This window comes from Rhipicephalus microplus, chromosome 3 (genome assembly GCF_043290135.1).
Source record: "Rhipicephalus microplus isolate Deutch F79 chromosome 3, USDA_Rmic, whole genome shotgun sequence".
Lineage (NCBI taxonomy): Eukaryota > Metazoa > Arthropoda > Arachnida > Ixodida > Ixodidae > Rhipicephalus > Rhipicephalus microplus.
This window is the reverse complement of record NC_134702.1, coordinates 139,477,164-139,494,855: the sequence shown is the minus strand read 5'-3', so window position 1 is coordinate 139,494,855 and position 17,692 is coordinate 139,477,164. Positions and strand designations below refer to the sequence as shown.

Sequence of the window (17,692 nt, the reverse complement as noted above, 5' to 3'; positions counted from 1 at the left end):
TCGCCACGTTTTCGTAAACTGGCTGTCCATACCAACAAGTCAGGTTTCATTCGATCGATAGTCGATCGATGCTCCCGACAACATGTGAGCCAGGCATTACGGCGCAGTATGCTTCATGTTTGGAGATGTTTTGAGCACCGTGGACTCCATAGTTACCGCACCTGCCACGGTGTGCCGTGACGTGCGTGCCGGGCTCAATCAATAATACTAGATTTCGGGGAACTAGGCATGATGGGTGCCGGATTGACACCCTGGCTACCTCTCTGCCACTCCCATTTGGAATCAATAATGCTTATTCCTCCTCCAAATATTAGAATGGCTAGAACTGCACAATATATATGTTAAATTACACTTGCGCATTCCCGATCACACTTGATATGAAGTGCGTGCTCGAGGTAAAAAAAATAGCCCAGGGACATGGCGCTCTCCTTTGTCGTGCCCTTTGTGTGGCCTTCAGCACGAACGCTGAGACTTACCCAACAGCTGATATAAGACGGTGAATCCTAGAACGAAGAACGGAACCGACTGCATTCGCATGCTAGGTTTGTCACTTGGAACGAAAGTATAGTCGCTTTCTGAAAACACAACAGGGCAGATGCCTTTTCACATCACCTACACAAGTATTATTCCTTTTGCTCGAAGCTGTTGTCAAGAACAGGTGCCATACGATCCAAGTAAGACACGTTAGAAAAATGCGATCTATAATAACGACACATCGACAGTATATAAGCAGACGTTCATTCGTCAAAGTCATTGTTGCATCGGTTCTATTCTCGTTCTAACGCTTTTGGAGTGTACGGATAAAGCAGTGATTTTATTCTTTACTCTAAAATTGAAGTGCTGCAGTCCCCTCACGCTGAGTTACTGTCCTAGCTGTCAACGTATTTAACGTAATAAATATGAATTGAGCACAAATATCCGATTATACGACCTTGTTCGTGAAGCAGCTGGTCAATAATAGCTTGCATCCCCAACAATTATTTGAAACAGTAGTGCGTAACAACATTAAATGAAATTGACAGGAATTACGCGCCGACGTAAGTTGGGTGTGTCTGTCACCTGTGCCCTACCACCTGTGCATTCATTGTGGCCTGACGTTAATATGTAATAACTCTTTGAAGACTATTGACACGAATTTTTTTCCTTTCTTTATCACAAATAGTATTCACAGTACGCTTTTAAAAAATTGTTTCAGTTTCTACGGTATTCCGACGTCATATACCGGTAAGAGCTCCTCGTCACGTGTTCGCACCATATGTAGCGACGTTTCCACAAACACGCCACCCCGTAGCTCCGTTTGTGACGCGCAAGTGATCATTTTGAATATTTTCGTGACGCACAAGTGGTCATTTTAGAAGTTCTGGAAGTAACGTAATGACAACTAGCTAGGCTATTCTGTGATGCCACCGGAATCAGTACTGTAGCCTGGCGTCAAGTTTGTGTCGATATCGAAAGGCGCGCTATGTGGAAATTGACTTTGATTAACAAAATAACACTGGCTAAACACTGATGAAACGCTGCTGCTCTAACACTGATGGTCGTGACACAGAGCCACGCTTTGCTATGTTGTACCAGACGATTCTGTAGCTACCACAATCACTTCATTTTGAAGGTATTCTCAATTTGCAAATATCCAAACGCCACAGCCATCGTGAGAACGTGAATTCAATAAAGACTATGGGCATTTTCCCAAAGTGCCTGGTTAAGACAAAATTCAGGGAAAAACAATGAAATTGTCAGCCCAAAGACGTTGTGCTAGACACACAAAATTCTTCGTTCACAAATTTCATTAGCGTTGTTCACGCAACACGTACGTCAACTAATTTCACACCGCCATCACAGCCACACGTTGTCTGACCAAGCACAGCGTGGCCTGAGTTCTTGTAACGGCGCGGTCACGCCCCTTTCTGTTCCAAATGGCGTTCGCAGTACGCTTTTTTTACACGCACGAACATTTGCCTGCAGGGCGTAAGGATCAAATGTTTCAGCCAATGTACGACCCCGCAGACGAGCTGCTTGACACCGATATTTCGCTCATGGGCGTCACCAAGTTAACGTTCAGGTTGCCACGCGAGGGCCGTCTTTGAGGCGGCATGCCCATCATGCCGGGCTGCATGGAGTACATGCAACCGGGACCAGCCATGGGCGACATGTATCCGGGCCCCGCAGGGCTCACCATGCCTCCGTACATTCCCGGATAGCCAGCGCCCATCTGGGGCGAGGCCACGCGCGTGTTCACGACGTAGTGGCCTTGGCGCATGGGCTGCTGGAATATCGGGTTTGGCGAGTACGACATGCCCGGCTGTCCCCAGCCGATGGGGCCCTGGTCCGTCTGGCTCGCCAGCATCGTTTTGCTGTAGAAGCCGGCCTCGTCGTCACCGTAGCGGCCCATACCGGAGCTGCGCCTGCGCCGGGGACTGCGCCTGCCGCCGCCGAAGTCACCCTGCTGCCTATATTGCGGAAACGCCGACGCGGACATGGAGCGCATCACTCCCGGTGCTGGTGATCCGGACGGCATCATACTGACATCGGACTGCGCTCCCCGGAGACTGGCGCTACTCCCGTCGCTGTCCTTGCCCTTGAGCTCGCTCAATTTGCTGTCTTTCATGTACCTGCATGACGAAACACTTCACATTCGGATGAAGGAGCAAAAGGCGGCAGCAACTATACGCATTAACTCGGGGGTCAATAAGAGAAACAGACCAGATAGGCACACGTGCGAGGAGGAGACAAAAGTTATGTGGGCAGATGAGATAAAGAAGAGTGTGGGTATGACGTGTCCGCATGCAGCCAGCACAGGAGTGGTTTTGTGGGCGGAACATGAAAGGGCCTTTGCCCTGTAGTGGGCGTAGTCAGGTTGATTAAAATGGCGATGGTTGCATTTATCCTGATGATACTGATGCACATACACTCGGTGGCTGCTTCTTAGTGGTAAATTCTAGAGAAGTGCTTTAGTATTACATCCAGTTTTACCATCAGTAACGTAAAGAATAATTTAAGAATGGGTTATTGAACCGCCAAATCAAGCTGTTACCTTTTTCGTTTTTTGTATTGAACAACAAAAAGAACAGTTCTGAGATGTAGCTACAAGGGAGATAGGAGGTTTCGAATAACGCGTTCGATGCTCTAACCACTGAGCTACCACAGCGGTCTAGAGATAGGAGGTTTCGGACCATCGGAAAAATGGGACAGTACGTGTATCTCTCCTGCAGTTATCAAAAAAAAAAACGTTTGCCAACTACTCCTTAGATGCGGCTAACATACCAATTTCGTGGCTGTAATGGCTGGCTTCTTCGGTGGATGGATGTTTCTGTAACTGCAAATCGCGTTTCTCGCGTTCCCAAAGTAAGTTTTTGCTATCTAAACTGTAACTGTCTCAGGTATAGGAGACCTTCTGGACTGATATAAATTTTCCTTTGAAAACATACACAAGCGCTGTACTTTAAAAAAAAAAAACTTCAGGTTTATGCATCACCACTGAACTACCCACTGAACTTAGTTTTTTATGTTTTTTTAACCTGAGAAGCATAGTTTGTTATGAATGGGACAGCTGAGTGGATGGAGGAACGGCACACTGCCCCATTACATCCCAGCCTACTGCCCCACCGCGCGTTACACAGCACGAAAAAAAAAAGTTAAGACAAAAGTCCTCACATGTACGTTGGGAAAGCATACGAATGAAGAAACCAAAGAGGTTAGAACGACAGTTCTAGAAAAGAAAGCGCAGTTCAGCCAAGACTTCCACCACAGCCCATCCAACACAAAAATAGCGTTTGCTGAAGGATTGCTGTTCTTCAAGTGAAAAACACGCATTGCCTTTGACGAATATGAGAATGACATGTGAGGTTTTGATATTGACTGGCATGACATTTGCGAATTCAATTGGCCTATAGAATATATTCAAGTGACAAAAGCCATGTTTTTCTAGTCACCTTTAATAGAAAAAATTGGCGTGCATTACATGGTTTAAGTCGCAAGCAGCATTAACGTCTTTGCTTTAGTACGCAGTCCCTCCGGAACAAAGAATAGAGCTCTTATTTCTACTCTGTTTCTAAAAAGTATACGAGAGCTTTACCTATTACGGAAATTCTGGTGAAACTGCCTGTTTCCAAAACAATTAGTACAGCAAAGTTTGTGCAACTCTGTTGAATGTTTGATGTTGAAATTATCTGCCTATAATTGTCGTCGAAGACAGTTGAGCCGTTGTGGTAAATGTGTTTCCCTCCTCCCAAGCCATGTCCACCCAAAGTGATTGGGACAAAATTGAGCTAACGCAAACTATTCCTTTTAGAATTTCACCAGGAATCGTAGGAACCAGTGAGTGTCATGAAGCTTCGCAGCCTTATCACACTTGTAATATCATGACTCAAGCATCGTACTGCGTTCAAATTCAACAAAATGAAAAAACTCAGTCGTAAACAGTGTCCCGATCCCCGCGATTTTCCCTACAATAGAAAACTGCTGGGTTGGTGCATTCGATGTTTCCTGACCGTACCAATTCACAAAAGTTAGCTGTTTGAGGTCCATCCTGTGTCTCACGAATTCACGTCATGAGACACAAAAATAATGACGAATTCGTTTAATAGCTCAAGGCGGTGGCGCCTATATATCTAAAGTAAAATGGTCTATAAGTACACAAGGAACAAAACAAATACTTCATCGCGATACCCAGCTGTACCTCAATTAACTGCAACTACTGCAAACAATGTCAGGTCACAACATAGAGCGAGATAGTGAGGGCCACGCGCGAATCAGTATTTGTAGTCATCATCTAAAGCGTTCTCATTGCATGTTCCTCAAAAGTTCTCGCTATAAAATGCAGTTCGTTCTATTTCTCGAACCTTATGTTCGCAGTAATGAATGCTATCAAGAGACATGTGCATAAATGTAACGACATCGTCAAAGAAGCACAGCGTCACGCCCAAGACACCTCGGATCTTTGAGCAGAAAAAAAAATCTATTTATTTATTATGTCATCAGAGGTTCCGTATGAAACTTCACTTAAGGGGTGGGTGACATAAAAAAGGTGGCATCAAAAGTAATGGTTAAGATACAGCTAAGTCTGCTTCTTAGATGGCATTCTTGAAGCGCGCAGAATCGCGGATGACTGCTGTCTCTTCCGGAAGGCCACTCCAGTCTCGGGCGGTGCGCAAGAAGAACGACTGCTGAAATGAGGTGGTGTGAGCACGTGCCAGAATCACAGCGTTTGTATGACTTGTGCAGTGACCTCGATGGACCGGTTGGATGAGCTGGTTGTCACGTGTGGCTGATTGAAAAAGTTTGTGAAAAATACAGAGACGTACAATACGATGACCAAGAGCGATGGTACGAAACTTTAACTGGATTTTTAGGGTGAATATGCAGGAGTAATGGGAGTGATCTGAAGCAATAAATCTGGCTGCTCGGTGGTTCTGGACAGACTTCAGGATTTTACTACGATCAGTTTGAGGGGGGGGGGGGGGGGTCAAAGAAAGCAGATGCATATTCGAATTTAGATCTGATAATGGCGATATAAGCGACTAGATTAACGGAAGGTGGTGCCCTAAAAATGTTACGACTTTTGTAACTATATATAAGGGCACGGTTAGCGGAGTGAGCTATGTGATCTGTATAGTCACCCCATAATAGGTCCCTCAAAAGGTGGACACCTCGGTATTTGATCGAGTTCGTAGCAGCTATATGACAGTTGTTGATAGTGTAAGTAGCCGGCGCGTATTTTTCTCGACGATGGAAAGAAATTAACAACGTGTTATTCTTGTCAAGTGACATCGACTGGGTGCTAAACCACTAATGAATGAGTAAGAGCGAGGGGATGCTGTAGGGAAGAAAGAACGGTAGAGTCATGTATCGAGCGGTAAAGGACACAACCATCGGCAAAAAGACGAATGTTAGATTCAACACAAAGTGGAATGTCGTTGATGTATATCAAGAATAAGAGAGGCCCGAGGACGGTACCCTGCGACACGCCAGACAGGACTGGGGAGAGTTTGGTGGAGAGGTTATGAATATGCAGAAATCGTTTGCGGTTTCTTGGGAAGGCTTTGATCCAGTTTAAAACATGCTGGTGAAGGCTTAGACGCGAGGTCTTTAGTAGGAGACGAGAGTGGGGCACCTTGTCAAAGACGTTTTCGAAGTCTAGAAACAGTGAATAAACTGCGATGTTATCGTCTGATTGGAAGCGGGTGTCATGCAGAAATAATGTTAGTTGGGTCTCTCATTCGTGACCTTTACGAAAGCCATGCTGGTTTGGGTGAAAAAAAGCTTACATATGATGAAAGGTCGGTAACATCAGAGAAGATGACATGTCCCATGATCCTAGAACAAACACTAGCGAGCGAGACGGGGTGCTAGTTAGCCGCAGAAAAGTGATCACCCTTCTTGAAGACCCGAATGACCTTCCGAATTCTCAAGTCTAATGAGTCTTCACCTGTGTCGAGCGGCTGCTGAAAAATGAATGATAGCATAGAACAAGAGACAGGCTTAGTAATTTTAAAAATTTTGTATTTGATGCCATTTATACCAAATAATGAAGAATATTTAATTGATTGATTGTATCATAATTCCCTCTGAGCTGAACTCAATTTTCAGCTTTGAAAGAAAAGCAAAACACTTACACTGGCATGAGCAAGTACAAAGTGTGTGCGCAAAGCTAGCCTATGGCTGCTATTCTCTAATAAAAGCTCGCCAATATTTTCCACAAGGTATTCTCCGCACACTCTACTTTTCATTGTGTCATTGTCACATAGGTTACTGTCTGGAATCGTGGGGTGTGACGTACAACAGTTATCTAAAAACTCTTGAGCGACTTCAAAAGCGTGCACTGAAAATCATAAGCCAAGGTGAATCAGTAAGTAATATTTTCCAATCACAACGCATTCTCTCAGTTCCGATGTTGCGTGACTACAAAATTGCTGTTTCAGTAAATAACATAATTAATAGAAATTCACCTTTGCCTGCTGATCTTTTTTCAATTCCTAAACGCAATACGCGACATGCTTCGAATGGTAATTTCAATCTGCCCAAATGTTTTAATGTTTACGGAGAAAGACTGATACAGTTTAGTGGAACAAAAATATGGAACACGGTCCCCCTAGAGATTAAAACGGCACGTAATTTCAGCATGGCATGTAAATCATTTTTTCTGTGGAGTCAAGACATGTAAGCATGTGTGTGTGATTCGATTTTCATTGTATTTTTTTTAATAAGTGCCTATGTATAGAAACTAGCTGCAAGCTAATAAGTATGCATATCTGCAAGAAAAAATGTATTACTGTGTTATCTGTATCACATGATTGTTTTTTTTATGTTGTTACCTCAGAGCTGACCTGTACACTTTTTTATGTTGCACATTGTATTGGACCGTCCACTAGCCACTTTAGGCTATCGGTCCAAATAATCCCTGTAATTGCATATATCTATTTATGAAAATAAAGCTTCATTGATTGATTGAAAAAAAAAAAAAAAAAGGTGAATATTCAGAAAGTTTGCCACTAGCTTCGCTAGTATAAACAGAATAAAATGTAGAGTTGAAAGCAGATGGAACGTCACAATCAGCTATAGGAGATCCAGAACTGTCACAAAGAGAATGTGTAGTTTTGTCGTCCGGTTTCATTATTCTCCAAAGGCGGTGTGGGTTGTCCCGAAGCATGATAGGGTGGTGTAAAAACAGTTATCTTTGTTTTTACTAATAATGCCATATATTCTTTGGCTGTAACTTTATGCTTTCCAGGCTACTTACGAGTTTGAATGCCTGGTAGAACGAAACTGCCATTTTTTTTTATTTTCTATACGTTCTTGGCTGGAAATAAACCAGAGAGAATGAATCTTCTACCATATAGTGATTGTTGGAATGTAAATTTTGACCGAGTCCGGCATCTTCGATTTCAATATAGCCCAAAATGCTACGTGATTGCTTATAGCGACATTATTTGCTCTGTCGTAAAGAGTCAGTAATTTCTTTGATTTCACGCATTTCCATTCATGTTACAGAGAAACGTAGTGTGAATCGCGGTGTGATCACTGAGACCGCTAACGTAAGAAAGAAAACAAAAGCTATCAGGATGTGACGTAAGCAGCAGGTCGAGAATGTTGCTTGAATGATCAGTTGTTCCCGTAGGATAAGTGACAAGCTACGATAGACCAAACTTTACGTACGTGAGTAAGAATTCATTGGAGACATTAGAGAGCTTTAGTACTGCGTACGCTGCGTACGTGGCGGCGTTGCGTACGTAAGGACGCCACGTTCTGCGTAGTGCGCATGCGCAGACCGCAACGCGCGCGTATCGCGTTACGTACGCAGCCGCTACGCACGCACGCATGAGATGCGTGCGTGCGTACGTATGAGCTGATCGCGCCGCTCTCGAACAAGTTCGCGACAGCGCGAGACTTCGTTTTGCAAAATGGCGGCATCGAAGGCAAGCACCGACCGGCTCTGTGGCTTAAAATATGGCCATAATCTGGCTATAACACTTGGATTGGCTCACATTGGCTGTCAACAACACGTGCTTCTATTTGGATCTACCAAATGGCGCAACACGCTTCATGCTCGTTACGTACGCGGGTACTACGGCGTACTAAAAGCCGATTAGTGGCAAACGACGCCACGTAATGCAAGGCGCTTGCGTGATGCGTACGTAGCACCGTTCCGCAGTACTAAAACTCTCTAATATCTGTGTTTCGGCAGGTGGATAACTTGGACCAGTTGAAAATGCTGTAGGCCTGTGTGCGTAGACTTGGGTGCACGTTAAAAAAGCCCAGGTGGTCGAAATTTCCGGAGCCCTTCTATACGGCGTCTCTCATAATCATGTGGTGGCTTTGGGACGTTAAACCCCATATATCAGTCAATCAACTTAGACCAGTTAATGGAGAAAAAACTGAAGTCGCCAAAAAGCTAGATAGGAGTATTACGATTAGCAAGCGTTATCTTGTGTAATACGTACGTCATGGAAATAGGATGCAAAGGAACTTTCAGAACTGTGTGATCGGTAACAGATGCCAATGAGTCCGTGCGGCGTGGTTGCGTGGCTGTGGACCCACAACATTTGTAAAGGTGTTTGCATACTTAAAGAGAACATTGCAATTGACGATTAGTGGCTACTAGTACACCGCCACCACCAGTACTGTCCCTATCTTTGCGGAAGAATCGAACTCAGGCAGGTTGGGAAAGAGCTGAGCATTTGAGACCGAATAATTGTGGTGAGCGAGGTGATTAGTACGCCGTTCCTGGAAGACGAAACGAGGCTACTTATATGACGTGACGTTTTGATATGAGGCTATGAATATTACTGTAAATAATTGATGCATCACGTTTGGGACGTTTAACTATATTGACGAATTTCATTGCTCATTGGTAACGTTTGTGCTCAAGGTTCGTCTCGGTAGGAATCAAATAAGAAAGTTTTGTTACCACGAACAACTTTATTGCAGCGAAGTTTGAAGGGCATACTTTGACCCTTGCCGAATTCAACCAAGCGTCTACGGGCCATGCGTGTGTGTGGAGGAGAATCTTCACTTATAAAATAGTCTGTGCCATTCAGCCTGCTGCCTTTAAAAAGGATGTGGTCTTCGTCCTTCCAATGGGTGAACTTGACAAGGATAGGTTGATTCTTTCGGTGTTTAAAAGCGCCAAGCCTGAGAGCTTTTCTGATGTTGCGTGTTTGAATATTCACATCAAGATTTCTTTTATCGCAAGGCTGGGTGTCTGTTTCCTCGACATTGCGCCATATCTCGGTTTGTTGGTCGGTGAGGCCATACATTACTAAGTTGCATCAGCGAGATCTGCATTCCATATCTTCAACGCTAGCAGTTCGTTGAGACACCTGAACACTGCAGTTGTTCGTGACTGTTTCTATGTTTTCAAGCTTCAGATTGATACTTCGAATTGCATTAAGTTCATATTCAATCTTGTCGAGTCTGCTATTCATATCACTAACTTTCTTGTTTTGTTTTTTTCGGGCAGCGTTTCCTTAATGGAAGGTAACTGTTTGATCATTTTGTAAGACTCCAAACATTTCAAGTAAGTTGCCCGACACCTTAGCAGTGGGGCTGCGATTAGTTTAGACATCACCGGCTAACAAGAGCGCTCTCATCAGCATGCATGTATACTCATATATTATCACAAACGACCGCCGTGGGCTCGGCAGCACGAACAATGCACGAGAAGTAGAAATGCGCCTGGCCATTGAATTTCACCGATTATGTCTATCGCATGAAGACCAGAAATTCGTATGGAGTTCGTATGTAATAGCGTGGAGGCAAATGAAAATCTTTAATACGTTTTAAGTGCATATTTGACAAGGTTCGTCATGTCCTTTATAAAAACGACAGATTACAAAAAAGTTGATGCAGGAACATGTTATGACAACATGGCGAGCTTTTGCGGAACACCAGATATATTTCTTCCCTTATCTCGTCACTGCGTCATTATTGCCCGCACTTTACCAACCAAAGCAAGACTTCACGCCTTTTTTGTAGTGACTGAAAAAGAACTATGTGTGCTAGTGCCAACTGAAGATAAGTACGATGTACAAAAGCACAGTCTTAACTGTCTCTCAGAATGAATGCTCTCCAGCGTATGTGTGCAGGAAATGTATATAGATACATCAAGCAGTAAGAGGAAAAAGAAAAACGTGAAATAAATTTGTGACGTCGGTGCACGTACGTGTGTATCTGTGTGTCCTGCCTTTGTTTAAATCATAGTTCATTCATCCGAATGTGTACCAACTCGACCAAATCAATGTATTATGAGAACTTATGACGAGAATATGAGTTTCACCCATGTTCGATCCATATGCCACGTGCGATCATCTCATACGGTTACATTGGCTTAATGAAAGCTTGAACGTTTTCAAAAGAAAAAAAAACAAATGAGGTCATGCATCGAATTAGGAATACGGAAACACGGGGCATGCGGGACATTTCTCTGGTGTTTAACGAACAAGCAAGACAGCATATAGACAAACTTACTTTAGCTTTCGTTTGATCCTCTCCTTGCGCATCCAGGGGTGCCTCATGGCGCGGGGCACCGAGCAGCGGTACAGCACGTACGGCTCGAGCAGGTGCCTAATGAGGTTGCGGACCATCTTGGTGAGGCCGTAGGAGGCCGGAAAGCTGATCTGGCGGCTCATCTGCGCGCGCACCTGCTGGAACGGGTTGGTGTCGTCGAAGGGCAGCTGACCGCACACCATGATGTACAGGATGACCCCGAGGCTCCACGAGTCGTAGCGCTTGGGCCGGTACGGTATGTTCTGGATCACCTCGGGCGCTGCGTACGCCGCGCTGCCGCAGAACGTCCGGCTCAGAATCTTGCGCTTGTTCGAATTGTCTATGCCGCGGACGATGGTGGTGGTCGTAGTGGTGTTTGCAACAAAGGAAAACAGAAACAAGAACAGCCCAGCACATACGTATAGATGCATAATCATGGCATCAGGCGCGTCATGTACTCGGTAGATCCTAGAATATACAGACAGTATACGATAAGGTAGCCGTCGTCAATGTCTGACAAGTTGTGGAGGTTCGCATTATAGTATCTCTCTGAGATCACTCAGAGGATATGTAATTACGCAGTCTCTACGAGTTAACCTGACAAAACTAAGAATGATTGCGCACGGAGTCGAGAACCGTTAAGTCTGAGAACAAAGTACAAGAATTACGCTATTCCCAAAGTGAACCATTCAGTGTTCTTCTGCCCGTACTTCGTCAGTACACTTCGCGCTCTATGTCCTACGAAAGAGCTGCAATAGCCAAGCGAACACAACTTCAACTCCTCTATACTTTGACATCATCGTACAAACCAAACCACCAAAATTTATAGAGACATAAAGGGGCGTCTTGTGTCTGCCTTTATATACACTTCATTTAAAATGTAGTGAGTTGCCAACTTCCACAGCTCAAGCATTATCGTGACATTAGTGCGGCGATGTTTGTCATTAGTTGTTAAGGCCATCCATCAAAAAATGTGATTCAGGCGCCTACTGTACAAAGTGAGCGGTACTTCAGAAAATCGTAAACAGTACAGTGTGACTGAATTGTGTTTAATTTCGGATACGTAAGGGCGGGAACAAGGTTTGTATAATGAACTAAGTACTAAAATGACAAGCACCCAACAAAAGCAGCCTCCGATGGAGGCATAATCACGTTAGTATCTTACGCCGTATCTTTCCCGCAGTGCATGAGCTCAGATTTTGCAGAAAATTGTTAAACATATTTCGGTATACTTACCAAAATAGTTTTGGAGTCCTGCGTATATTACATGTATGTTTAGCATTGGATGCGTTATTTGAACGTCGCAGGTTTGATCCGTGTCGGTGGCAAGTTATCTTTTCATGCACTTTTCTTTTTTCACGTGTCATCATCATCATCATCATCAGCCTGACTACGTCCACTGCAGGACAAAGGCCTTTCCCGTGTTCCGCCAGTTAACCCGGTCCTGTGCTTGCTGCTGCCAATTTATACCCGCAAACTTCTTAATCTCATCTGCCCACCTAACCTTCTGTCTCCCCCTAACCCGCTTGCCTTCTTTGGGAATCCAGTTAGTTACCCTTAACGACCAGCGGTTATCCTGTCTACGCGCTACATGCCCGACCCACGTTCATTTCTTCTTCTTCTTGATATCAGCTATGATATCCTTAACCCCCGTTTGTTCCCTAATCCACCCTGCTCTCTTCTTGTCTGTTAAGGTTACACGTACCATTTTTCTTTCCATTGCTCGCTGCGTCGTCCACAATTTAAGCTGAACCCTCTTTGTAAATGTCCAGGTTTCTGCTCCATAGCTAAGTACAGGCAAAATACAGCTGTTATATACCTTCCTCTTGAGGAGTAGTGGCAATCTACCTGTCATAATTTGAGAGTGCTTCCCAAATGTGCTCCACCCCATTCTTATTGTTCTAGTTACTTCAATCTCGTGATTCGGCTCCACGGTTATTACCTGCCCTAAGTAGACATAGTCTTTTACAACTTGAAGTGCGTTATTACCTATCTCGAAGCGCTGCTCTTTTCCGAGGTTGTTGTACATTACTTTCGTTTTCTGCAGATTAATTTTAACACCCACCTTTCTGCTCTCCTTGTCTAACTCCGTAATCATGAGTTGCAATTCGTCCCCTGAGTTACTCAGCAATGCAATGTCATCGGCGAAGCGCAGGTTACTAAGGTACTCTTCATTAACTCTTATTTCTAACTGTTCCCATTTAGGCTTCTGAAAACCTCCTGTAAGCACGCTGTAAATAGCATTGGGGAGATTGTGTCCCCCTGCCTTACACCCTTCTTGATTGGTATTCTGTTGCTTTCTTTATGAAGCACTATGGTAGCAGTTGATCCCCTGTAGATTTCTTCCAGGATGTTTATATATACTTCATCGACATTCATTCCGCAGTGTCTGCATGACGGCTGATATTTCTACTGAATCAAACGCCTTCTCGTAATCTATCAAGGCTATGTATAGTGGTTGGTTATATTCTAAGCATTTCTCTCTTACCTGATTGATAGTATGAATGTGGTCGATTGTTGAGTAGCCTATTCGAAATCCTTTTTCACGTGTACATTACGGTTACTTCCAACAACATTCCCTATACTTTACTTGGCCTCATTGTCTGTTAGTTTTAATTAAAATTTATATTTACTTATTCATTCATTTTCTTATTCTAAGCTGCTTTTGTGACCACGTATTTGTCACAAATATTTTTACGCAGGATTAGCGTTTCCGGGAAGCACCTGCTCTCTCCTGTATTCAGATGGCACTACATCACTTATTTCAACTAAGTGTTAATGCTGTTTGATTCAAATACTGCGTGCCCATTCGCACAGATCCCAACATGTGCAGATGGCATGTGCTGTCGAATGAAATGGACCTGGTCAAATTCGTGGTCCCGTCAAAGCAACACAATGCAAGAGGTTAATTAGAAGACACGAGCTAGCAATGGCGAACTTAGATTTACGGTACGTCCAAGTGTCCCAAGCACCAAATCACAATACTCCGTGGTAAGATTGTTTGATGGCTATGCTGAATTCCTTCATTACGATCACACAGAGTTGGTAGTTGGTAGGTATTGATGTAAAAGAAACAATGCGTGCAAACAGGGACGAAAGAGAGCAGTCAAGGCACTACAAACGTCGGTGCTCGTGGAGTCTTGACCTATAGCTTACGTCCTTGCTTGCAAATTTCTCACTAACTGTTATATTCATATAAGATTTAGCAAGCTAAACAAAGCAAGTAAGGTTGCATCGAAGGAGTAGCTTGATTCTCATTCCAATGTGCGACGCTTTCTATCCATCGTGCATAAGCCGAGTACGCCAAGCACATACAACACATTGCAGAGAACATGCGCTACAGATATTAATCTGGAAGCACACATGCTCACGGGTGTATCGTGCGAACGAGAAGTCTGCCAGCTTGACCTGTCGCTTAGGGCTGAGCAGGATGTTCTCGCACTTGAGGTCCCGGTGCACGATGTCCTGCTTGTGCAGGTAGGCGACCGCGTCGCAGATCTGTTCGAAGTAGTGGAACGCCTTGCTCTCGGAGAAGCGGCCGTCGTTGGTGATCTTGAGCAGCAGGTCGCCCTGTGTGGCCAGCTCCATGACGATGAAGACCTTGCGCTTGATCTCGAGCACATCGAAGACGCGCACGATGTTTGGGTGCTTCAGCTTGGGAATGATGGCCAGCTCTCGAGGGAGGAAGTGGTGCACGTATTCCCGAGGTGCTAAATGCCGGGGAATGATTTTGACCGCATAGCGCTGGTCGCCCTTAACTCCAATCCTGCCCGAAAAAAAAAGATATAAACATGAATGAAGCGAGTTGTGCCTCCTCCACTGCTACAAAGCGAAATCGGAGTGTTATACTAAGTAAAACTTCCAGCTAACGTCATTAGAATCTGATTTTTCGCAACTGCACAAAACATTGGCGGAAAAGAACACGGCCGCTCCAAGGAGCGAAATGGTTCTCGCTCTGTCTGTCGCCTCGACGCAAATGGAGCTGTAAGAACACAGCACGTACAAGGGTAGGAGCAGTGTATAGAAGTTCGTCGAGATAGCACGCGCATCCACGCCCATTTCATTGAAGCTCGCTGTTGCTACCCGTGCGACTAAGGGGACCTCACGAGCGACGCACCCTACCTCACCCCCTCAACCCTTCATGCTCTTTCGCCGATGGAGCCAGCCGGCGCACTTCACCCGCAGCAGAGCACGCTTGAGACGTGCCCTGCCGAATTCGCATGCTTTCGGTCGCACATGTTACCTACGTCGCACGGTACGATTTCATCAATTTGAACTTAATACAGAGCATCACGGCGGCACCAAGGACGAAAATCTGACTCTGTGTCCAAATAATTGTTCTCGCAATATAAAATGTCGCTCTGAGCGCCATCACTCTAGCTATACACCAGAGCGTGGAACCGTTTTAAGGAAACGACCGAGGTAAGGTAGCCAAACTAATGTGTCGCCACGAATAGTGTGGTTATGATGATAGTTGCTCTGCTTTCTTTTCTACCGAGACGTTTACAGTCTGCTGCATTTGATGGCGTGACATGATCATATCGATCAGCATGCTCTTTCTCATCTTCTAAAAAGACAGCAGTCTGACCACGACCAATGCCTCGTTACTTCTTTGTATCAGCGCAGCCATCACATATCTTACTTTTCTAGGCTGAATTTCTCTTTGCATCGCACCTGCTGTGATACATTGTACAATATTGGCAAGGTTACTTGACGACAGCCCATCAGCAGAAAACAAACAATACGGGTACATTATCGAAGCCTAGACACTATATACAAAACGAGAACATCAGTATCAAATTAACAGAATTTTTTATATCAAACGAAGTGCGTTTTTCTGTGCCGCATAAACACTACCCGATAGCCAAGAAGCTGTCAATTGGCAGCTCGTATTGCATTTCTTTAGAATAGTCAATGTGTACAATAGCTACACCAGAGGAAAGGCTTCACACATGACTGCGACAAACGACAAACCATTAATTTCACTCTTAGCAGTGTGTATTATGTGTGCAATGAAACGGCAGTCGAAATATGAGCGGCATAAGGTAACGTGCCCACGTTGCAGATTATTTAAGATCATAAAATAACATTGATCACGGAGACTGTTCTGCGTGAGCATAAAGCGGCTGTAACTTGAGGGTATTTCTTACAGAATCATGTGTCTACGAACAACAACGACCACGCTATGCCGGAAATATGAAGCTTTCAAATGACGTGTACGTAGTATATGAAATCTAAACAGTCCACGTTCAGTAGCATTCACTACTTGCGAGCAAATACGTGCACTTCCTATATCACATCTTGTATCTAACGGCGCGTGCCAATGTAGTGACAAACGTGCGCCGAATGACGGCCGATCGGTCGACAGAACAAGAAACACAGCTCCCAATATCGAGCGTATGCACTCAAATAACCATCGTCATCTGTGTTTCACACACCCTGTCATCACTTCTAGTGCTCTCAGCCGTCTGCACATGACTCACCTGACTTTTGAGTAGGTGCCCTGGCCGATTTCGCGTCCCAAGATATATCCGGCGAGCGCGAGGAACTGCTTTGAGGTGGTGGCTCTGACGGCGGGCGGGGTTTGAGACCTCGCGGCCATGCCGCCGTAGTCTCGGCGCAGCTCCGCGGGTTTGGTTGGGTCCAAGCGGAATGGCTCAACCCACTACTGGGAATCGGCCGTGAATTTGTGGCCACACAATTTGTGAAAAAAAAGAGAGAGAGAAACGTGTTGGGAAAAACTTGCAGACAAAGGGAAATTTATACAGTGATGAATTAGGTTTCTTTGTGGAACGGGCGCTGCCTTAACAGCTTCGTTCTCTTCGCCAAGCTCGTACTGCAGTGTCATAAACCACCCGAGAAGCTGGATTCAGAGAGGAGGAGAGAAATATACAACTTTATTTGGTTGAAATTGGCCTTTCAGGGAGAGATGATGGTCCGGCGGTGTTTGACAGCCACCTTTTCAGATCTTTCCGCTGCCTGCAGCGTTTGGTAGAAAGAAAAGATAAGAAAAAGAAGTAGGAAGAAATACGTAGAGAAGTAAAAAGAGAAGCAGGCATAAACAAAAAACATTAAAATATGGTAGAAAAAGTAAGAAGGAAGAAAAAAAAGGAAAATTCGAGGGAAACGAAGAAGGCACCTGCGCGATTCCTTCATGCTTGGCACCACTGCTGCAAAGCTGCTTTTTTTTTTCGTATGGGTTCAAGACATGTTCTAAAAGTATATTCCGGTGAATTCATGCAACATGAAAGGTGATATACTCAACATAAGCAAAATAGAAAATTATTTTAATGTTATTATTTTTAAAAATTCATTTCTAGCCATTCGTAGAATACTGAATTGACATCTATGGCACATACAAAGTTAATTTGACTTAGCCTGTTCAGGCGGCTATCGAATACTACCCCTTTTGAATTAACTTTTGTCTGCTCGGGCAATTGTCTACTGCGAGGTAAATAGGAACAGCAATGATATATATTGTACTAAAGAAACTCTGGCAATTATGGTGCTGTTAATTTTACATTCATACGTTTATTAACAGAAGAGACCATCAAGGTCAAAGTGTCATTTTTAAATATCGCGCCCCAAAATCTTCACGCATGGCGTCATAGATTTCACACTATGCTTCGTGTTTTGGCGACACTGGCTCATTGAAATGTCCCTGAAGGTTAGTGTAGTAAGTCTTTGGGCCCCTCTGGCAGTTTACTGA

The 17,692-nt window shown here is 44.4% G+C and overlaps 1 protein-coding gene across 1 annotated transcript; it reads right to left on the bottom strand.

Annotated features, from left to right (window-relative positions):
• Positions 1–1,769: 1,769 nt before the first annotated feature.
• LOC119187084 (testis-specific serine/threonine-protein kinase 3) lies at positions 1,770–16,650 on the bottom strand. Its single transcript, XM_075888489.1, has 4 exons — positions 16,467–16,650; positions 14,355–14,749; positions 10,966–11,323; positions 1,770–2,612 (listed from the first exon to the last, which is right to left on the bottom strand). Exons 1-4 carry the CDS (start codon positions 16,583–16,585, stop codon positions 1,985–1,987), a joined length of 1,500 nt encoding a protein of 499 aa, XP_075744604.1. The 5' UTR covers positions 16,586–16,650; the 3' UTR covers positions 1,770–1,984.
• Positions 16,651–17,692: the final 1,042 nt, after the last annotated feature.